General features: G+C 40.6%; 1 protein-coding gene across 3 annotated transcripts in view; it reads right to left on the reverse strand.

The window, feature by feature from the left end:
- The window catches only part of CEP350 (centrosomal protein 350), a 68,181-nt gene that overhangs the window by 33,642 nt on the left and 10,998 nt on the right, over window positions 1-23,541 (reverse strand). For 2 of the 3 annotated variants that reach the window (XM_054285680.1, XM_054285678.1), the window contains exons 3-21: window positions 22,394-22,437; window positions 21,368-21,482; window positions 20,619-20,751; window positions 19,039-19,625; window positions 18,430-18,540; window positions 15,897-16,010; window positions 12,509-12,652; window positions 11,081-11,736; window positions 10,611-10,732; window positions 8,336-9,387; window positions 7,564-7,717; window positions 6,226-6,380; window positions 5,153-5,342; window positions 3,574-3,794; window positions 3,291-3,454; window positions 2,515-2,625; window positions 2,142-2,273; window positions 596-720; window positions 96-215 (exon numbers count right to left, since the gene is read on the reverse strand). In XM_054285680.1, the coding sequence (XP_054141655.1) occupies window positions 96-215; window positions 596-720; window positions 2,142-2,273; window positions 2,515-2,625; window positions 3,291-3,454; window positions 3,574-3,794; window positions 5,153-5,342; window positions 6,226-6,380; window positions 7,564-7,717; window positions 8,336-9,387; window positions 10,611-10,732; window positions 11,081-11,736; window positions 12,509-12,652; window positions 15,897-16,010; window positions 18,430-18,540; window positions 19,039-19,625; window positions 20,619-20,751; window positions 21,368-21,482; window positions 22,394-22,437 (4,450 nt within the window). The remainder of the gene's footprint in view (window positions 1-95; window positions 216-595; window positions 721-2,141; window positions 2,274-2,514; window positions 2,626-3,290; window positions 3,455-3,573; window positions 3,795-5,152; window positions 5,343-6,225; window positions 6,381-7,563; window positions 7,718-8,335; window positions 9,388-10,610; window positions 10,733-11,080; window positions 11,737-12,508; window positions 12,653-15,896; window positions 16,011-18,429; window positions 18,541-19,038; window positions 19,626-20,618; window positions 20,752-21,367; window positions 21,483-22,393; window positions 22,438-23,541) is intronic. The other variant, XM_054285679.1, reaches the window with a different exon arrangement.

Here is a 23,541-nt window from a genome sequence, read left to right on the forward strand (position 1 = left end):
ACATTTTTCCAGTTCAAGATCAGAGAAGGGCTGTGAGAAACTTCAGGGCACCTAACTATATCAGGTAAGTAAACAGGACACAAAAAGCTGCTTACCTCTGATCATGAACCTTTGATCTTGAGGACTCAGAGTAACTATCAAACATTGGTGAGTACGTCTGTTTTGAGTCACCAGTCTCCTCTTTACCTTGTGATATGGCAGTAGATTCACATTTCCTGGAAATGAGAAGCATTTGGGGTCAATCTGCATTGTCTTAAAGATAGGAGTAATACAGTTTTCATGAGCTTTTATCAGTTTACTAGAAGTAGTAACAGCTAAAATTTCTGAAAAATATTTCCTAAAGCTTAAACTAGCTTAAAACATCCCACAAAACATTTAGATCATCTTTTTCTACTCTTTTTTTATGTAGAGTTTCACAGAACCAGTTGATGTCACCTTTGGTGTGTGTACGCTATTAAGGGCATAAAGATGGAATCCAAGCTCATCTTAAATGCTCACTCATTATGACATCTTAACATTTTCTGCAAAAATAGGTGAAGCAAAACCTAACAAATGCCACTTCCCCACTCCCAAGATGTGGAACATGAAGCCAAACCTGTTTGTATCAGCTCGGGCCCTCAGCTGCTTCATGAACTCTGAGTGGTGCTGCCGCTGGTGGTCAAACAAGGCGGGGCCGGGAGCAGCCGCGGCACTGACAGTGTCCCGTGCTGACTCTGTCACCTGAGCACAGCAAAAACATGGCAATACAGCCAGCTTATCAGCATCAAAATGCTTCTGGAAGAGAGAATGATCATTCTGGCAGGCAATTTAGTGATTTATAACAACTGTGTAAGCTGTGAGGTTACAATGGTTTTTAACAACACATGTCACTTCTGGTGGTAAAGGTGCACACTGCTCTGTGAATGCATATTCCTCCACACTCCATTCCTTTACACATAATAAATTACAGTGTACATTCAAAAATATTCTCAGCACACTGGTTAAAGATGCTTCCACTGCTGCACTCCAGTTAAAACAAATGGCTGTTCAACTGAGTACCTGGAGTCATTTGTGAACAGAGATGGAAAAGCTACTCTGCTGACCCACCCCATCAGCCTCTCCAGCACCTCTTGACTACAAACTCCAGTCAAAACTTGATGAGGTTAAAACCCTACACCAAATAAAAGCTGTCTTCTCTGCTTCTTCTCCGTTGTTTCTTAACTGGTTTCTACCCACTTTAGCTCTGAAAACTACAAATGTTTCCTTGTCTTTATCCAAGACTTCAGTACCTACTCTCAATGACCAATACACTGCATCTATTTGAGGTGTCTGAGCTTTTCTGCTCTTTTAACCCATTCTTGTCTAGTCAAATATTATTGAAACTTCACATATTTGGCAGAGCCCAGAATAAGTACATCAGTACTATTCTACAATCCCATTACTCATCATAAAACCAGCCTTGGTGAGCACCAACATGTGCACGAGCTGTGAAGAAACAGCTCTGTTCACACTCATCAGCCTTTTGCACTCCATCCCATAATACTGACCCACAGTCCCAGTGATTTCTAAACTGTGATGGACTAAGAGCATTTCTTGGTTACTGTGTTCCTTAACAAGAAGTATAAAAACTGATAACTGATATAAAAACCTGAAAACGAATAAATATTCTGTATAGCACAAGATGAACAAAGAGATTCAAAACGAGGAAACTTCAAACTCTGTACCAAGTCAAGAGCTTTGCTGAATATTCTCCCTTCTCCTTTTTTTTTAAAATTTTATTTGTTGCTGTTCTACCTTCAGCAGTAAGCAAAACTGCAATTCTCTGCTTTTCTAATTTAATTTGCACACAAAACAGATATAGGATCAATTCTTGATGGAGAGCAACTCTTACAAACTGAAGATGCTGTGTTCACTGTCATCAATCTGTCCTGAAGAACAAATTTCTTAACAGTTCATTAACTGGAAGATCATAAGAATATGGAACAGGGATTTAAAGCTGCTGATTGACTTCCAAGTAACGATGCCAGAGCAGCTCCTTTGAAGTCCTATCACTTGTCATGCTATGAAAGTGAAGAAGTTGTTCCAAGAATGACACCAAACAGAAAATAACTTAAAAGGCAAAAAAGTAATAAAACAGCTTTTTTCTCTCCCTGGGGCCTCACCTCATGGAGCTGGTGAGCTGCTTCTGTAGAGAGCAGTGCAGGTTCTGCCTGTTTGGCTGCAGCCTTGCACGGGGGCTCCTGCCCAGCCTCCTGCCGTGACTGCACCAGCTGCTGCAGGGACTCTGCATGGACCTAGGCAGAACACACAGACAGGTCAGCTCTTCAAAATGGTCTGGCCATAGGAACTACAGATTTATTTCTCAAAATCTGGCAGAAAAAAGTTTGAAGCAGACCACTGAGTTTCTTTTAACGTATTAAACCCTTCTGGCACTTTCACAGGTTCACAGATTCTGACTATGAATATCTATAGGCATGGATTTACTTACAACATTTTGCCTCTTACACACTCCATATTTTTAAAGGGCAGTCTTACCTGGGCTGCCTTCTGCCTTGCCTCTTCCATTTGTCTCTGACTTTCTAGAGCTTCTTGTTCAGCCTTGATTTTCCAAAGAGCCAAGTCCCGTTCATGGCGCTGCTGTTGTGCCTACAGATAAGGAAAACAAGTTTTAACCATACAAGTTAAACACAAAGATGTGACTTGCTTCAGCCACTGGTTGCAACTAACTTTTTAAAGATCTGAATCTACTCTGCTGGGGGTCTCTTCTGCTGGAAACAGAATTTTTAACCCACTGACTCTCTTCCTTTCTGAGGCAATGCATATTCCCCATACTCTTCCACCACAGTGCAAAAAGGAATTTAGGAGATCAATTAATTCAACAAATTAGAATAAACAATCTTCTCAACTTAAGAAAACTTCAGCCAAAAATATTGTTTTTGTGGACTAAACAAGTCATCCAGCCCAAACAACTACACTGCATGGCACTGGAACTCAACATCAAACCCAGTAAACAACCATGCTTTTATCTGAGGGATATAACCAAAATAAGAAACACAACTAAAACAGTGATTCCAGCAAAGAGTATATTAATGACATGTATTCCAGAGTAGCTACTTCCTTGGTGTCAACTTAAGATAATAGATGTTCATCCTAAAAAATGGCCACTAGCAGAGATGCCCCATCATGCCCATTACGATTTCTCTGCACTGCTAACAAAAGCTTAACTCACCCTAACTTGATAAATTTTTTTGCAAACAAACAATAAAAGAAAATAAGAGAAAGGTTAAGACAAAGAAGTATTTTCCCATTACCTTGAGAATCTGAGCCAAGGAAACACTCTCCTGCTGGGCGAGGGAGATGCCCCGCACGCGCTCCAGGTCCGAGAGCTGCCGCACGGACTCCTCGATAGCGCTCAGGTAGTTCAGCTCTGCCGACAGCCGGTGCTGCAGCCCCGCGGGGGAGAAGCGCATGCACCCTGCAGGGCAACAAACACTGCTCACCCTCACACACCCCAGGCTCCCACACCAAACACTCAAGGAGAAATGTTCCAGCTGCTCTGGCACCATCATGGTGCAGTATTTTACAAACACTCACCGCTCGCTGAGGCTGCTCCTGCTGCAGACCTGCTGGTTCCCAGGCCCCCATCAGGGAAGGCCACGTTCGGCTTCAGCCCTGGGGCTGAACCTCCAGAAAAGCCAGCAGGTGACTTGACTCTTTCTGCTGTATTGCCTGCAGAATCCAACTGCAACATTTTCTGGGAGCCAGAAGATGGGGAAGAAGTTGGTGTCTTCTGGGGTCTTCCTTTGTCCGAGAAACTGATAGTGAAACAAAAACCAAACGGAGTCAATAATTCTCCTAATGCAGCCATTTGATAAAATAAAGGAATAACCTTGTTCTTTCATTCCTACACACAAACAGACCCATGCAAAGGGCACAGTCTGTTCAGTTTGCACAGGTCCAGTCTATTTTCAGAAAATGGCCTCATGAGATGGGTTTTGTCCCTAAATCCCAGTTCAGAGTTAAGTTTCTAGAGCACCCTATTTTTCCCCAATTATTAAGCCTAGTTAGCACATACAAAAACATTAAATTTTTTTAGAAATTAACATAGCATCTTCATGTTCTACATGACCAGACAAGCAGTTTCAGAGCTTCATGTCAGGAATCTGGCATGAGAAAGTCAGGATGCAATCATCTGCACCTGCAGTTTAAGAAGTGAACAGTTTACTATCAACAACTGTTTGTTGCGGATAGTAAACTGCTGCAGAACAGTTTACATGGATGCAACTGATTGTGACAAGCCACTGCCCTGAGTCTTAATCTCTCTCCTAAAATGCAATGGAGACCAAAACTTAACTTGAACAATTCTTAAGATACTATGGTAAAACTTTTTGAGAAAAGACATTTCTTTTTTAAACAAAGAAAATGATACAGATTCTTCTTAAATTTACTATTTCAATTTTATTAGCCTGAAGAGGGTTAACAGTGGCTGTTTAAATCCTTTGGGAAGACATTCTCCTTTACTTGGCTCATCTCAGGAGGTCAAAGGACCTTTCAAACCCAATCCTGGATGCCAGCAACAGTCACCATAGAAGCCAATACCTCAGAACTGCTCTAAACCAACACAGAATGAGAGATCACTGATATTGTCTGATGCTTTTTAGAAAAAAAGTGTAGTGAAAACCAAGTGTTTCATAACCATCTTCATTGGACAATTAGCAGAAAAACTGCATTTTCAGCTAGACAAAAAGAGGTTGCAACAGAAAACATGTCTCTTTTTTTTTAACACACTCTTCTTCAAGGATGGGTTAATCTCTGAAAAGGATCGACTCACAGAGCTGGATAGGCTTTGCAAGCATTAGCTGAACACAAGTACAGTCTGTGTATCTACTGAAAAAAAAAAAGGTAACTGCACAGGTTGAATAAACCTTGACACATTCCTGACTGACCTTTTCTAGAAGAGGGAAACAAAAAGTCTATTTCAATGCTTAAGGTACTGAACATGACAGGACACCAGGTTTCATATTTAAAATACAGGGAAGAAATGTTTTCTGCATGCACATCCTACTAACATTTGGCCATTTCTGTTACTTCTCTTTTGCATATCCAGAGACACAGTCAGTAACATTACCAAGCATCACTATATTTGCATGAAGTCTCATAACAATTCTGTTACCTCATCAGGGAGTGTCCAGACAAGTTTTCCAGTGTGCTGTCTGTATCTGGGTTCTGCTCATGCTCTTTATTAGAAATTCTGGTACTCAGTAAGGATTTCTTAGCTTGTTGGGATCCTCTCTCTAATTCAGACAGTATTTTATCTTCTTCCACAGAAAAGTGGTGAGAACTTCCATTGAAAGCATCCAACCCTAAGAAACAACAATAGTGTTAAAAGTTTGTTTGTACATGTGAATACATTACCATCACAAACCCCAAAACAATGAATTTAGAAGATTTTCCCCAACCAAAGAAGCCTTTGAGATAGAAGTCTATATATCCAACAAGCAAGAAATGTAGAATTGGCAATGAATTCTCTTCTGTATGTTGTGTTCACTGCCAAAACTGTCACTCAGCTTTCATTCCAGTATAGTATCAGTTTAAATAAGGAAAATACACATTTGATCCTTTACTACTAATAACCAGAATATAGCCTAGCTTTTGAGGGGAAAGGTAAAGAATTTTGAAAAAATAGGAAGAGAGATAGTTTAGAATGCCTAATCCTATTTTTGTCATGATTCTATTGGCTTAAAACCTAGCTTTTTTTATCCATTGCTTATATACTACAGGTGCACCAAGCCTCAAGTTTCTTCATGCTTTTGTAATGTACAGATTACCACAGAAACCAATGTATTTATTAATTTGTGCAGTGGCGAAAATTAAGGCATTTAAGGAAATTTGTTGTCACCTTCACAAACATGGCCATAACTTAGAAGCCTATCTGCATTTTCTCAGCACAAAATCTAAGGATAGCTCCCATACAATATTAAAATTAACTTATTTATTAGAAGGCTGGTTTAGGAAAGGAAACTTTTCAATGCTGTTAACAATCTCTTGCTTATTCAACTCTAAATTACTGTATTTTAGGGTTAGAGAATAACCAGAGTAAAAAAGAATCTAAGAAGGAATCACTGGAGGAATGAATAAATCATTCTATCAGTATTAGATTAGTTTCCAGAGATGCAGTACTGCAATTTTGCTAACAAGAAAAGCCTTAATAAAAAAGTATCCTCCACAGCCAAGTGTTGCACTTACTTTCCTTTTTCCCCCTCTTTCTGGAGGAAGCAGAGGAGCGGGACGACGCTGCAGACCGGGGTCCAGATGAGTGCTGAGAGCCAAGGGGAGGCTCAAGGGGAGACTTCCTGCTGGGAATTTCCTCCTGAATGCTTGAATTACTGCTGCCACCAACACTAGAAAGGAGCACATTGTTGGTGATTAAGGATTTCCAGCTTCCATGTTACACTGTGCACTAGGAAACGACCACACTTTGCATTAGAGACAGGTGACTAAACTGCACCACTCAGCCCATCTGGAAAAGCATTGGTTTTGAGATTAAAAGCTGTAACAGCTAAGGCATTGGGAAGTTTGGTATGATATTGAACATACTGAAACATGCTTCCAATAATATGGAACACTAAAAGATGGATAACAAGTGCCCTCTCCAATTTTAACTCTTAAGAGCTATTTGACTCCATACTTGAACGACATAAGAATGACTCAAAATGTGACTGCATGTCAGATAATCTCTGGGCATATAGATATCAGCTGCCAGAAATAAGAGCAATTTTCAATAAAGGATTACAAAAGGCTTGCAAAAATGAGATGCCAATGCATCATACACTAAATAATACCAGGAGAAGAAAGAAGTGTTAATCAGAAAGAATCATTCTCCATGTGCAAAGTGATGTTTAACTTCTTTTCTTCTGAAGTATCACTGGCACAAACACACTTGTGGCCTCCTCCAAGGTGCCCAAAAGATATAAATATAGCTCATTACAAAAAGGAGGGTCTTGGAAAATTCAGGAAGCCATGTAGTAGACATGGAGAGTCTAGGATCTACAGTCTTCAAATTTTAATCTGAACAAAAGCTTTTCAAAATTCCTACAGACAGTTTATGTATCCATTTCTAAGTAAGCACTGGCAAATGCTTACTGAAAGCAATTACAGATTTTTCACAAAGTTTTGAAGAACTGAAGGCATTTTCAGACTTAAAATAGCTTTTCTATTTTTTCTGAATTACAAGACTACCCAACTGAACACTACTGCAGCCACACAAGTCAGAGAACTAATTTGCACCAGACTACAAAGGATAAGAACCTTGTCTAAAGCTACCTGTCTAGGCTAAAGAGCAGCAAAAAATAGACAGGGAGCAGGAATACTGGACTCTGGAACAGGAATACTGGACTCCATCTGACCTATGTTGGCTGCTCTATTAACTGCAAGGTCCTAAGAAAGAACTTTAATACTTCCACTAGTATAGTATAGTACAGCACAGCAGAAAAGATACCCAGCACATTATGAACCAAATCTTGTGTTAACTATTTTCTCTTGAATTCTGCATTTTTATTTTTCTAGGAAGTCTAACACAGTTACCTGAGGTCACGGGAAATCTTTTTGTCTGTTAAAGTGCTGCTTCCCTGCGAGGAGGCAAAATCATCCTCGTAAGAAGCCACGCTCTCGGGAGGGCTCATGGCAGGCAGCAGAGGGCGCAGGAGGGCAGAGCCCCCGTTCAGCCTTTCTTCAAACACTGAGGTGTGCAGAGAGGGGGCAGAGGACAAAGATTATAACAAATACAAACATACATCAATTAGGTAATAGGAATTTAAATGCTCTCAACTGTGAGTTACAATGACTTCCTTTCTCATCAGGAGAACAGCAGAACAGTTGTTTTAACACAATGGCACCTTTAACACAACATAACAAGCACAATCTTCCCCTTTTTGTAAATTATCAAATTCTGTACTTCATTAACCTACTCCAACCAAAACATTCTTGAAGAGCACTGTGCTTTAGAGTAGGGCCATCTGCAGAAAATTTCATGCAATCATCTTTAAAGAAAATAATATGAAGGTAAAAAAGAACTGAGAAAAACCACAAGACAAAAATCAACTTCTCAGGAAACACTCCTCCTCAGAATGAGGAGTTCCAGGGTAGAGACAAAATACTCAAAAAGAGGAAAAAAATTGTACAAAAAATGAAAATAAAACAGCATGCTGCATGAGACAGATGTAAATCATGTCTTACACAGATTCATATCATATTTGAGACCTCTGAAAGCACATTCCTTAACTGTAAAGTATCAAGTGCATGGAGCAGTAGGACTGGGAAAATTCACAAGAGCTTTGAGAAATGCTTCCATTTTTACCTTTTCCATGAAGTTGGTAATTCTTTGCAAAGATGTTGATGACACTGTGGGGACTTCCCTTTGCCAGTTCCTCCCAGGGCCCCTTGCTGTGTGTGTCACTTGTCTGAGTGAAAAGTGGGGAGTATCTCTCAGCTGCCTTCTGAAACTCCTTGATGGGCTCAAAAGCATTTCTCTCCCGAATGCAAAAATCCTTCTCTTTTAATGTCTCCAGTATCTTCAGTGGCAGCATCTTTTGCTGGCCTCCTTCCTCTTCTGAGAGGTTTTCATCACTCAGGAGAGGCCCTTCACTGATGGAGTCAATGCTGGACTCGTGAGGAGTAACAGCTTTGCTCAGGGGATATGCCTGGCTCTCACGCCCTGGGGAGTCCATCTGCCTCTTGGATAAATGTCCCAGGATCCCTTCATGCCTGTTAGCAGCAGGAGACCTCAATCCAAGGCTGATTACATCACTGAGAGGTCTGATGGTCTCAGGCAGCTTTTTAAACTCACTAAGGTTGCCTACCCCAGGAAGGCTGTCATCAAAGGCTGTATGAGACACACAGGCACCCAACATCCTTTGAATTCTGGCTGAAAAAGTATTTTCATTTTCCTCCCTCACAGGAGGACTCACAGCCTTTGCCCACCGCCCCTCATCCTGGTTTTCTTGCATAAATTCTGAGTTCCACGTGGTACCATAGTTGATGCCAGCACCAGCCAACTTTTTGGCTTCAGTTTCAATCCTGCTAGAAAGGGAAGCAGCTGTAGCTTTCAAAGCTTCAAGGCGATCTAATTTGCTCTTATACTGGCTGGCAGAAGGTTTTACCAAGAGGTTTTCCTGTGCAGCAGATGAATTCATGTACAACTGAGGCACCAGGGACCCCACAGGGGCAGAATGGCTCCTCCTGCCTGCCAACATTGCATCACACTCCTTTGACAGAAGGTCCATCTGCTCCAGACTCCAGTGCTGGGAACAAGGGCCTCCACTTGAGCCCAAGAGAGCTTGTGGGTGGGGGAGCTGCACTCTTGGGCTCAACCTGTCTGGCTGTACCCATGGAGGCTCCATCAGATCGCTCCTGAAATGAAAAGTCAACATTTAGTTGACGATTTACATGAGTATTGATGTCTTAGATTAAAGCATTGTTGCCAGAGATTTAATTTCAGGACAAAAAAAATACTTTTTGGTGGAATCAGAGGGGTGGGGAATGGGATAGTAAACACAATGTTATTTAGTAAAAAAACCAACAAACCAAACAACACAGCACCTCCCAAATCTAAAATGCCATTGATGGTGTACTCCTTTTTCAGGGTTTTAACAAGCTGAGGTTTTTCACTGTCAGCAGTCTTTTCCAAAAACTTCCTGGCTCCAAAAGGGAGAATTTTTTTTTTCCTTATCACCTGTCCACAACACCTCATAAGTCCCCCACAAAAACTTCTTCTCTGATGACTATGAGGGTCTCTGAATACCTTATGCAGTCCTGTGAGTCTCATCTCTCCTCTATTATGAGTAATTACATTTTTTCTTTATGATGTACACTAACAGTATTCACCATATTGTTGATTTTATTCTACACATGGTAGTACATGGCATTCCTTGAAATTTTCCAGAAAGGAAACAGGGCTCATTGCACTTATTAAGTCAGAGTACCCATACTGAAGCAAGTACACATTTAAGAAGCAGACATGATGTAGTTAAAAATGAAGACATTTGCACAACAGGGATATTAAGGATATCCAAGAAACTTCGGGATTTTTAGTTCCTTACATCTAAGTGGTTGGTAAGGCACCTTGACTTGCACTAAGAAAATTTTGATAATACACTGAACAATTCCAAATTGGGAAAGCTGCATGAAAAGAAGTAGGGAAAGGCTAGTTTCAAGAAGAGATGTTTGGTACTTCATAGACAGTAACTAATGGCTGAATCCGAGACAATATGTCAAACAGCAACACTGAGCAAATCAAGTAAGAAAAATCAACAAATACATTCACATGATCTTGCACAATGGCAGAGGAACTAAGAGTGTCCCAATATGAAATACACATCCCACTGATGTCAACAAAACATTATCAGCAACCCACTATTCACTTTATCTATTTACACACTGGCAAATCAGCCATAGCCAAAATTTTCATATGGTTTCCTGCATCAGCTTCCTCTTCACTGCCAGGAAAATGCTGTAATTGACATAGAGACAATTACTCTCACTGGAACAGGAACTCAAGAGCCAAGGCTATTTTCCCCTCCCAGAGATGAAAGCAGGAGCACTTTGCTCTCTCCCCCAAGGCCCCATGTGCTCACCTCAGAAGTGGCAGCTGTGGTTCTGAAAGGGACATGTCACTGCTGGAAGATGCACTCGGAGGACGCTCCTGAGCCTTGTTTTCTTTGTCAGATTCCCCAGATGGCTGATAACCAGGTCTGGGCTAGAGATGAAGACAACCAGAGAAATGCATTTTCAAAAGTGTGTAAGAGTTTAGGAGCTCTTGCTTCATTACAATTGAGAGGGCTAATATCCAGAATTCAGCTTCTCTTTAAAATAGAAAGATGATTTTCAGTCAACTTCCTAGTAGGCCTTGCTGGGCCAAAAAGCAGCCACTAGGAAAGAGGCTATACATTGAAATCACTCTGTTTAAGCAAAGCTACACATTTTGATTTGTTCTTTTTTCTTAACTGATAACCACCAGAACAGCACAAGTCCCAACCTCCCTAAACATCCGAGCTCCTATTCCTGCAAACAACTGCAAGACCCTAAGTGAGTGAATCAGCTGTACCTGTGTTTCCTGCACTGTAGGCTGCTGAGGTGGCTCTTCTAAAAGTGTTCGTTCCAGCAGGAGTTTGGAATAGGTTTCCTGTAACCGTTTGGCTGCTGAAGGCTCAGGAGGAGGCACATTCTTCACTTTAGTGACAGCCTCCTTCTGCTTTCTGTAGAGCTCTTGGAGCCTTTTGTTCTTCTGTTCTGTTGCCTCCTTTTGTGCTTTCTTCTCTTCATTCTGCTTCTTCTTCCTCTCCTCCTGCTGCCTGATGATGTACTGCCGAACCTCATCGCTGTCGTAGTGGCGTTTCTTAGAGATCACCTGAGGCTCTTCACTGGCTGCTACCTTGTCTGGTTTCCTTTTGGTTGGACTGTGGCTCCTCAGAGTTTGAGTGGGCAAAACAGATTTTTGATTCTGCTTTTCCACATCTGTCTCTTGCTTTGTACTCATGGAATCCAACTGCAGGTCATCAAGAATCCCACGTATCTCCACGGGCAGGAAGTCCTTGTTTACAGAGGCATGATCTTCTTGGTTATCACCTGGAAGAGCAGCTTCCAGTTTTCTCAGATTGGTCTCAGACCGCACTTTACTTCTTGACCTTTCAGAACTTCTTGAAGAGCTTTTACGGGTAACATCCAATCTAGAATCAGAACCTGTCCTTCCAATGCAGCCTGCTAAAGAATGAGATGTCAAATATGTCAGGCAGCAATCAAATCTGGGAAATAGCTGCAAAAAGAAGAATGAGGGAGGAGTGCAGATCTCGCTGTAAACAGGTCTTTGCTTCATCTGGTGCCACAGTCTGAATGTGGCAGACTGAGCCCACACCCTTTCTACTCTCACCAGCCTCACCACCTCACAGGCACAAGCACAGCAGTTCCCAGCGTGCCTTATTTGTCCTGTCTGAGATTCTGGATAAACTCTGAAAAAGGCTGGTGGAGGAATCAATGAATATTTATGATGTACATGGATGACATTATACTGCATCTGGAAGAACCACATCACCTGTAAAACTGGGATACTCAATAACAGCTTATGGATTATGCATAGCACACTTTCAAAATTCATCTGGCCATCTACCCATTCCTTTCCCTACTGGTTTCAAGAACCAAAGACAGACTGCAGGTGGTCCATGTTTTTAGTTGCAGCTTATATCTCATCTTTTACAGATACCCCAAACACCCTTGCAGCACATATCACCCCTCAAGCCCCATAGGGACCATAACACCAAAAAAGTCCATAATGCACACAGGAACAGAGCTTATGCATGGTTGTGAGCAAAATTTTCCCCCCATCTCCCTCAAATTCCAGGTTAAAAATAGGAGCAATTTTGATAAGAAACTCCTGTCTCAGAACATTCTATCTCAGAAGTCTGCTCTAGTCTGCAGACATGCAGTGTTATATAATAAAGTAAAATGAAGTAAGTCCAGTGATAAAAGAACAACTTACCAGACTTGGCAGCTCTCTCTCGGCCTGTTCTGTCACTGGATACAGCTCTTCTGTCCTGTTCTATTCTGGGAGCTGGACCCAGGATCTTTTTTACCAGCTTTTGTCCCTCCCGCCAGGAGGATGCACTTATCACATAGTTTCCACCTTCAAAATAAAGAATAAATAAAAGCCAAGCTCTAGAGGATTTACCATGGTATCAGAAAGAAGCATCATTGCAGCCATTCATCATTTCTGTACCATTTAATTCTGCATTAGTGGTACAGCTGCAGTTACACAAACAGCCAGAACACTGATGTCCCAGAGTAACACCCAAAACACACTGCAGCACATTAAAGCCCTACAAAAACTGATTTAAAAAAGAAGAATGGGTTATGCAGGTCTAAAATATACAAACAAGCCTTATAGGGACAGGGGTAATCTTTCTAGAGCTGTTCACCACCACTCAAATATGGAAAATAAGAAATAAAAATATAAAACCAACTAAATTGTTGTAATGAGAGGAACAAAAATAGAGGTGAGTTATAAAAAACCCTTAAGCTTCCTATCAAAATAATATTAGCTAAAACTCTAGGAAAAAAAAACCTCAAAACTACTTTAAAGGCTTTTACAGGTAATTAATTGGTGAGATATATGTCTTGTAAGGAGGTTAAAAAATATCAAGCACCAGATGTTTTACACCAATGCTAACTCACTGTCCCTTAGCTGGGACTTCTGTTCCAGCACTGAAAACAGTTAAGAATAAACCCTATTAGTTGATACTTAATTCAAGGACAAAATACCTTGCAGGTGACAGTAACCCAATCAAAATGTTCTAGGATTATTTTACCATCTTCCATATAATTAAATAATAACAACTGGTTATGGTGGCATCTTTACCTAATATTGGGTAGATTAAATGATAGGTGAGTTGAATAAACCTTTCAACACACTAACTTCCAATACTAACATTTTTGTTAATAATGACCTTAAAAATGCTTTGGAGAAAAACACAGTATAAAAAAAGAAAATTTAATTACGTAATTCACATAATTAATGATCTGTAAATTAATCAGACCTTTCAGGGGTATTAATTGCCAGAAAAGCACCTAACTTGAATATACAATTTGCAGTTGATTTTTAACAATTCCATTTCAGGCTCTACCTCCAAGTGCTCTGCCTAAAGAAACCCAGGACTGCAGCATGAGATCACCACAGCCAAACAAAAAAGGCACTGTACTGGGCCCAAGAGCACTTTGAGACAGGATACCAACAATGTCAAGTGAAATCCAGCACAGCACAATAATTGTTTTGGCAATCCCAGTCCTCAGTTTCCAACCCCTTTTCTTGTTGTTATTTTAACCTAGAAGTCTGCAGCCCACTGCTCAACCCTTTGCTAGCAGAACTCCTTGCCTGCATTGTAAATTATCCAAGTATTTTATAAAAAAGAGCTGTCACTTGAAACATGCCACTACAAGCCTCTCTGAAACAGAGGCATCAGCCAAAGGGGTTCTCCTGCAGAATTCAGTGTTCTCGCTTAGTTCTGTGTGTGTTTAAAGGGCCAGTGTCCAGTGTCACCTTCCATCTCCAGTCAGCTGTTTCACTCAAACACGCCAAGGGGGCAGAACATGAGCCATGGCTATTCATAGCCTTGGCCATGTAAGCAGTTTCCTACTGCAGTGACTGGAGGAGGATGGACCAGCATGGACATGACACTTAGAGCTGGTTCTTGTCTTCCAGGGATTTCAGGCCATCATTTTCCATGGATTTAATCCATTATAACAGGGGGTGGCTTTGTACATAATAAAGGGGCTGGAGCTTACAGCTGTTGGCTCTCTTGAAGGTAGAGAGGATTTCCCCACAAGGGAAAGCAGAGGGGTGGGCACTGATCTCCCCTCCATGGAAACCAGTGACAGGACCTGAGGGAATGGCCTGAAGTTGTGTCAGGAGAAGGTTAGGTTGGATATTAGGAAAGGATTCTTCATTCAGAAGGTGTTTGGGCACTGAACAGGCTCCCCAGGGAACTGGTCACAGTTCCAACACTGATGGAGCTCAAGAAGGGTTTGGACAACGCTCTCAGGCACAGGGTGAGATTGCTGGGGTTGTCCTGTGCTCCTCCCTCACTTGGAACGGTCATAAATATCTAAGACAGCTGAGTGTGATTCCTTAGGTAGGGATTGATAAGCATAGGAGGGAGTAAATCCATGCTTATCACTTGAGTATTAGTATTCCTTACCACAAAATATTCACAAGCAGGATTTACAGCATGCAGAAACACATATTCACTCTCTAAAAAAATCCTTTGTAATAATTTTTAAAGCTGCTTTTTATTTCTACAAAATGTTTACAGATTATGGGTCACTGTACATAAGGAAAAATAGAGTACTTTAAGAGGGACTCAAAAGGTGCCTAGACTTGCATATATTTAAAGAAAAGAAACTGCTCTGTGTGTGATTGCAGCCATAGCTACTCACTTTGTATGAAAACTAAAACCAAATATGAAGCATATCTGGAAGTCTTCCTAATTCTTTTGCTGCCAATATCAAAGATTCACACAGCTGGAAAACTAAAAAGCACTGTCAGAATTCCACATGTATTTAATTTTATTTTCTTCTATAAGGCACTGCTCTACAGAAACCTGCTTGCATCATCTTCTCTAAATAATTAAATTTAAATTGTATTTATTAATCAGTGGACTTGTCAGACAACAGTGGGGAAAAAAGTTATCAGTTGGGAAAAGAAATAAACATTTATTTAAAAATACCAAGATTTGGAAGACTACTGAGGGAATGTGTGTTTACACTATTTCACCAACTGAAAAAGCCAGGAGTGGGTTAAGCCAGAACTGAAGGTGCAGAATAGCAATAACTTGAAACAGGGAAGAACAATAACCAGAGAAAAACCAGGAGCATCCTGTTCTCTGCTTCCTGACTGAGAAATCATTCCAGAGAATACCTTTGACAGCAGCCCCTCCTCACCTGACAGGAAAGCAACTCAGCAAGTCCCACTGGCACTGACTTTAGCCATGAGCCATGGGTCAGGCTTTAACCAGCTTCATCACAGCCCAAACACAGACATGATCCAGAGCAGAGCCACTGCTTCTTTTTGTCTACATAACCCTGACAGATACCTGAGGATACCTCTCCCCATAAGAACTCACACTCTGCAGCAGTTTCCTCAAGCTGCACACAACAAGTGGAAAGGCAAAAAATTAAAATAAACCACAAAAAAAGTGCCAACAACAAAACCACACACAACCCCCAATGCAGCACAGTGCACAAACTCACTACAACAGCACTGCTGCACATCTAAGAAGGCTTTTAAAGGAATGCACTTCTGTTTTTCTTTCTTGAGACAAAACTCATCTCTGAAGGACATGTAACAACCCTCCCTCCACAGCAGAAATAGTCACCTTGTTTGGACTCTGGACTTGACAATCGTGTCAGTTTTTGCACTTTCCGCACTGGTCTTGTAGATTTCTTCTCTTTGTTTCTCTCACTAGATTTTTCTTTCACTGTTGCATCCTCTAAAAACAAACAAAAGCTGTTAAGTGATATCCCACAGGGGAGAACATAGAATAACAAGCTTGCTTCAGCATCTGAAAAACCAGAACTCAGAGAAACACAAAAGAATTCACTGACTTTCCAAGATTATACACCCAGATCAATGACTTCCAGTCCAGCACTTTAAAATCCTCACAGAATTTTGAATCAAGGTCTGTTTACTGCGCTCTGGAAGGCAGTGAAGCCACAGCAAGGCCATAGAGATATTTACAAAGTTAGTTTTCAATTCCAAAAGAAATGTTGTCAGTTTACATTAAACATTTGTTGGTTCTCTTCTGCTACAGATACCACATTTTACTGCTCTAATATTCCACAGGGACATGTAGTTCCTGAACTCCAGGGCTGCTGCTTCCACATTAATGCATGACAGCACATTCAGCACGTCAGGAACTCTGTGGCCACTGTTCCCACTCTTTTTTTGGTTCCTCCTCATTAAAAATGGGATCAGATAACCTAAAACAACCAAGATGTTGCTCAACCCCTTCTATGGACAGATCTGAAGCTTTATTTAGATGCCAATGTAAACATTTACAGCCCCTAATTTCATGTGAATCCACTCTCTGATGGATGTCCATAGGAAGCATCAGAGGCAGAACAGGAGGCCATATTTCAAAGATGTAAGAATGGAATTTTCAGAGTCTTTCTCACTCTTAACACCCTTTCCTCACAAATTTTCTAGCTGCCTTTAAGGCTGACAACAAGAGCAGGTAAGGCAATCAATGCACTGAGTACCACAAGGCTCAGTGATTGCATTTGCAGAAAGTTAACTTCCTCCTCACCTCTTTTAGCAACAAACAGCCCTTTCCTGACTCCAGGAAAGCACAGGCTGCTTCCCACCCTGCTCCTACTACAGCAATTTTGTTCTACTATGGTAAATCCTGAACAACTTTAAGACAAAATTACTGGAAACTTGGGGTCCATACACTATCCTTTAGCCTAACTGCTATACAAAGATGAAGACATCCTGTATGGTCTATGCTTATACATAAAAATCTTTTTGTTGGAAAGAAGAGTAGATATTAGAGATATAAGGGATTATTTCAGCACTAGAGAGCAAAGAACAGTTCTGATACAACTGACTGTACACACCCAAAACACCACATGGTGTAAATTTAATACAGAAGTAACACATGGGTAGATAATCTGACAACCTAAAAATACATTTACAGTACATATTATGTGTAGCACCAGCATTTGTTTACTAGCAATCAGATATTCAGTATAATCTTTTCAGCTCAGAAAGAAGACACGTTCCACAACAGCTGTTCTACACATGGCATCAGGACAGAAGTGTGGATCAACACACACACAGCTCCTTCCTTTTGTAGGCACTGGACACATGATCCAAATGCCTTTTAATTGGATCTCTTCAACAAAGCTTTTTAAAAAAAACTTGAATTTCTATAAACAGCTTGTTATGCTTGCCAAAATTAAAATAAAAATGCTAGTGTAGATTAAAAGTCTGTGGAAATCTGGCATTAATTTCACAGACTGATGTGAAAAGTGCAAAAATATTTGCAAAATAATTTTACTGGAAAGGAGCATCTCTTCTTTCTGAACTATTTTTTATGAGTGATTCCATAAAAAGTCCTTGGAAACTTACTGAGTTGTACAAGGAAAAAAAGAGAACTGGTTTACTACTACACAGATACCTACAGATTTAAATCTCAATGCATTTTCCTTCAGTCTTAAATGTTTTGAGCAAAGAGAAGTTATTCTTAATAAGTAAGCTCTTACTGCAAAACCAGAAGTTCTCTGGGGTTTTTATTTTCCATTTCCACCCATTTTATTCACCTGATCTCTTCGCCCTCTCCCAGCTCAATCAGTCAGAGGCAATTCAAGCTTATAGCACTTCACTGTAACCAGCCTGGCAAATTAAAAAAGCACACTTGGGCATCCTACTCCAGCTCAGCAAAGAAAAGAGCTGCCAATGGTACTGCAGTTTTTCAGAGTGGAAGATGAATAAAGATTGTGTCTTGGAGCAGTACATTTGAAAACAGAAACCTAAAGTGGGTTTTGTCCTTTTAACCAGGAAATTGTACTCATTCATGCAAACATGTATAAAAAAGCCACAAAATTAAACAAAAGTTATTCTAATGGAGAGTTTTCTTTTTTCCTGTTTCAAAGAAATGCCATTACTTGGCATTCTTTTTGGTACTGTTCTTTTATTAGAAGTATTTGAATGAGAGAACTGGGAGAAGGACTAATTTTGTTGTTGTTTTAGTGTTCAGTAAATTACTCCTCCCGTGGAGAGAATTACAATATATTCAACACCCATTCCTTCATTTTTTTGTTCCCATGTCTTTCTAGACTTGTACAAAATCTATTTCTCTGCCTCTTAGAGAAAGTTTTGTGGCTTAATCAATTCTGCTTGTGGCTCACCTTTTAACTGGAGTGCAATATCTCTGTAAAGCTCCCGACCAATACGAAACTCGTCTGCATGCCAGATCTTTCCATCTGGAGTGCGAATCCTTGTTTCAGCAGGATTGAAACCTGAAAGCAAAAGATTCGAGAGTTGAAAATAACTCCATAAAATGTAAATACAGCTTTGTTAGAGTGGAAGGGATGGGAAACTGCCAAGTAAAAAAGTAACTGTGTGAGTATCTAATGCTAAATTAGAAGAAAGCAATATACCAGTCTGCCACTTGCTCGCAGTTGAAAAACAGCAGAATGGGTGAGGAAAAGATTATTAAAAATGTGAAAGGCTTTTTCAATAAGCTCTGAGAAAATAAAAAAATATTGCAATCAACCCAAACACCAATACAGCAAGATTCTTTTCATAGTAATTCTAATAAGAGACAGGAAAAATTTCAAAGGAATTCACACTTCTGTAATTTAACAAGAATTTATTTTTACTTGTGATCTGTGATCAAATCATGCACCTCCAGATTGCCCAAAGAGAGGGTCCATGATTTGAAACGCTGCTCAGTGGATTGAACTCGGCTCCCTCACCCTGTACACCCAGCAGGGAGGGGATCTGCACCTCCATACCTCTGTAAGATGGAGCAGCAGGCACAGCTGTCACCTTCCTGACCTTGGGAGTCACCGTGCTCTCCACGTTAGTGACCATGACAGGCTGCTCAGCATAGCCCAAGTGCTGCCCTCTGCCACTGAGCTCCTCAGAATGCTCCCACTGCTTTCGGATCCTCTCCTTCAGCTTCTCCAGCTTGGCATCGTGCTGCCGCTGCTTCAGGATTTCCAGCCTGTGAGCGCTGCAAATACTCGTGGCAGAAGGGGAAGACACTTTCAGTTCACTGTCCTGGGATGTGACACTCTGAGAAGCTCTAGTGCTACTCTCATCTCCCCTGGAGCCACTGGTCTTTTCTTCTTCCAGTCTTGACAGTGCTGCCAGCCTAGGAAATGGCTCATTACTCTGCAGGGCGTTGATTGTGGGTCGGTCATTGAGGTACCTCACGATGGTCTCGTCTGCAGCACAAGGGAAGGGGCTGTCAAAGGCTCTGCTGTGCCAATCCTGCTGGTCCTGCTCGTGTGCCACACAGGCTGGGAGCTCACTCTTCCCTTCTGCTTCACTCAGCTCCAAACAAGACAGCAGCTGCTTGGCCTCAAGCTGGCTAGAACTGTGGTAAGACAGAGAATTATAAAAATCCCTGATGTAACAGAAGGGGGAAAAATTCACCGTCAGAAACACAAATGTAGGACCCTCAAACTCAGCAATCAGCACATTCATCAACTAAATGAATGATTTCCTCTACCCTGGCTCGACTTAAAGGCAAGTTCTTTTAAAGTCTGACCTCCTGATATTTAATGGTGTGAGTCTGATCAAACAGAGAGAGACTTCTGTTCAAAATTTCATTTGTTGCACTCTCTGTCTGAAAAGAACTATATATAATGTTACAGACTAGGAAATCAACAAGCAGTAATGTCACCCTTCAATTCAAAAGAGAAAAGCCTTAAATATAAGCCTTAAGCATAATTAGTACATGAGCTATTCAATTAACAAAATTTACCCAAATCAGGGGTCAATTAACCCCTGTCACATGCAACAAGGAGGACCACCTCACAGCTGACTCAAGTAATGGAAAAAAAGACCAAAACTTAGATGTCAGGATAATAATCATGTCCTATGGCCCCTTCTGTGTTCTGTACCACTCTTGTTCCATGAGAAGCTGTTCTTATAGGAGTTTCTCACATTCACAAAAATGTGACTTTAGTACTACTACTACTACTCTTGCTCCACACTGTCTTGGTAACACATTTGGGAACATATGCTGAAGAACTAATGAAACAAAGCTGGAAAAGCAAAAGGAAACAGTCTTTTTGGTTCTTATTACTGACACTAAATACCTATCAAACCCAACAGGTCACTAATGCCACAGCCATAACACTTGATGATCCAGTCCCATTTCAAAACAGTTGACTTTAAACTCATATTCACTAAATAAAAAATAAATTTGTAGTATTTACTAAAAAGTCCAACAACACGTGCTGTCACGTGGGTAGGCGATGGGAGGAAGCAAACCAATTTTTGAGGAGGTGTCAAAAACACCACTGCTAGCTTAAATCTAATCTGAGCATGTTTTTCTTCAATAGTCAGCTGTCCCAGCACTGACCTGTAGGAAGCCAAGGGCTCACGGAATTCCACACGACCGCATTTCTTCACATTGCTCTCCAGAGTGGTTGCTCGAAGAGGGCTGCGTGAGGATTTCTCCTTGCTTGATTTATTTTGGCTGGAGGACCTGGAACCTGAAGCAGAAAACAAAGACTGCTCTATGTATCCACCTCTCCAGAAAGAGAAAGCTCCTGGGGCTGAATCATTGACATAGTCATTCTTGGGTTTGAGCAGCTCTCTCTTCCAACAAGCTGATTTCAACAACCAGGAGCAAGGCAGTAAGTGCTTGAAACAATGACCATACTTAAATAGAGGTAATAATGCTTAAAGATCAATTATGAGTAATTACATCTGTGAAGTTGGCTGTGTTGCCACTAGAGGTCGATCTGTCTGTTCTTCAGTAGCACACTACCAGAATGCTCTTAGGATATAAAATGAGGGCTTATTTCCTATAAGCAAACACTCTCCTTCAGTCAGATAACAGAAGCATCAGATTTAGCAAATTTCCTGTCAGAGTGGGATAAGCACTGCATGGGGCAAGTCCTGTCATCCCCCTCTAACCAAGAGATTGGGATAGAACACCCTCCATCCTAAACTCAGGGAAGGAACCATCAGTTTCTTCTGGGCAATTAGAGTTTCAGGAATAAAGACCACAGGCAGGAGAGAAGCTGGGGGCAGGGAGAAGCCAAGCTTTCCCAGAATGCAGTGGCTTTATGCTGCCTTACACATTCTCTCCTCAATAATACATACCCTTCCTGCTGCTCTTCCTGCTGGCACTAGCAGAGGGCTTCTTGGCATCCATGACTGAATCAAACACAGCCGTGCTGCTGGGAGCTATTTCCAATTTGTTCTCTATATGACGTAGCTAGAATTGGAAGATAATGCAAATTAGAACATTGTTTTTTATTTTTAAGCTATATTTTTATATCCCCCCAAACATGACAAGTTTTTCCTTTTTCACAACGAGTCAAATTGCAGGCAAGAGCAACTTCACAAGGCTGACATTGCAAAACTGTACGGTCTTATGGCCAGAAACTACTATTAAGTTTTGTTTAATAAGATTATCTAAATTAGGTTTTGTTGCATAGTTTTGTTCCCTTAAATGGCCTGTTTTGAAAAAATTAATAACATGCCATTCAGAGACTTAATGCTTGGGCTGAATAAAATATTAATTCCATTTGGAAAAAATTCTATACTCCCTTATAAATGGAGCATGATAAAAATTCCACATGTAAAACCCCAAACTGATGCTCTGCTACTGAGAAAAAAGAGGGACATGGCTATGGGAAAGAGCTGAATTCCCTGCAAACCCCAACTGCTTGTCCTCACTGAAGCCAGGTTTTAGACACTACTACATCATCTTATGCACCTAAGTTAATTCCCACAGAAATACAGCAACTGCAATGCTCAGAATGGAAAATTATTAAATACACTGGTGTTGCCCCAGTTTCTGACTGGTTTGAGTAAGCAGAGGAGAGGTATTTTCCCAAGTTTTCAGAAAAATGTGACATCTCCACTTAGTTAAATAAAAAGGTATTAAGCTTGCTGTGGCAAAAGCTTCTCCTTGTGTGCAGAAAACTTTCCAAGATAAAGCAATGTTCAACATTTACATACTCCAATGGCTTTGTGCTATTCACAGCTTGTTGAAGAGACAATCACTGAGTAAAATATTTTGGTAAAAGCTTTTGTAGCCACTAACTGATTTGAAAATGAGTTAAAAAAGCCAAACCAGACAATCCCAAAGGAACAAAAAAGAAAGTAAAAAAAAGTACTTACAGCAGCCTTAGTCTGAGAAATAGAAGCCCATGCTGCAGTTAGATCTTCCAGGGCAGAAACAAAGAAATTAATTTCTAATTAGCACATGAAAAACAGTGAAAAAAAATGTTGCTTCAAAACAATTTTCATTCTCTTGCTAATCAAGTTATTTTCACAACACAGTTCCCACCTGTAAATCTCCTCCATGAAAGACTGTTATCAGTCAAGGCTCATCTTAGCAAAGCTATAAAGCATTTAATGTGACATATTATGAGTTTACTAAGTTAGGTTGAATGCATGATGACCAAATCAAATCCACCACATTTAATAGAGGATGTTTAGAAGATAAAATGAAGCTGGTTATCTGCCCCAACATAAATACTTCATATTTTTCTATTATACTACAGTTTAACTACCTTTTTTTTTTCCCCTTTCCATTTTCTTCTTCAGTAAACTAAGCATGAATACATGGTCACTGAAAGACTCTACTCAAAACCCAAGCTCTGAAGGGCAGAATTATGAACAGAAATCTTTCTGAACTGTACATCCTACAAACAAAACAGAAATAATGTTTGTGAACAAGCAGGGGGTACTAACCCAAGCCTTGTAATCTAAACAGACAGCACCTACTCCATAAGCAATTGAGCTCAGGAGGATGTAGTAGTGTTTTCCTCCATAAATATTTACTTCCTCACTTCCCCTCTTTTGTTTCCTAATGGTTCTTGCAATCTAATGGTTTATAAAACACAACATCCTCATGTCAGAACCATGGAGAGTAGTAATAACAGCTGAAAGAAATAATCTCTTCCTCATAGTAAAAAACCTGCCAATTTCATTTCAGGCAAAACACAACAACACAAAGGACAAGGGTTAGGGAAGCAGCATAGAAACAACTTGGCTTTGACTTCTAGGGATGGTGCTTCTTGTCCACAGAACACCACAGCTTCAAAAAGTAGGCAATTTTAACAGAAACTGGACATACCACAGGAAATAATCAGCAATAATGTTCTCTTACAGATAAAATAATAATCTTTCTCTGCCTTCAAAACAACTTCTGGAGTCCAGTTTTGCCACACTGGAGATCCTATGATTGACCTCGAACCACAGCCTTAGCACGCGACTCAGTTGCTCTACAGACAAGACCTTTCTTCCTTTCTGGGAAGATTTGT

The sequence above is a fragment of the Melozone crissalis genome, unplaced genomic scaffold (assembly GCF_028551555.1).
Source record: "Melozone crissalis strain CALT ecotype California unplaced genomic scaffold, PUWL_Pcris_2 ptg000045l_1, whole genome shotgun sequence".
Classification (NCBI taxonomy): Eukaryota; Metazoa; Chordata; class Aves; order Passeriformes; family Passerellidae; genus Melozone; species Melozone crissalis.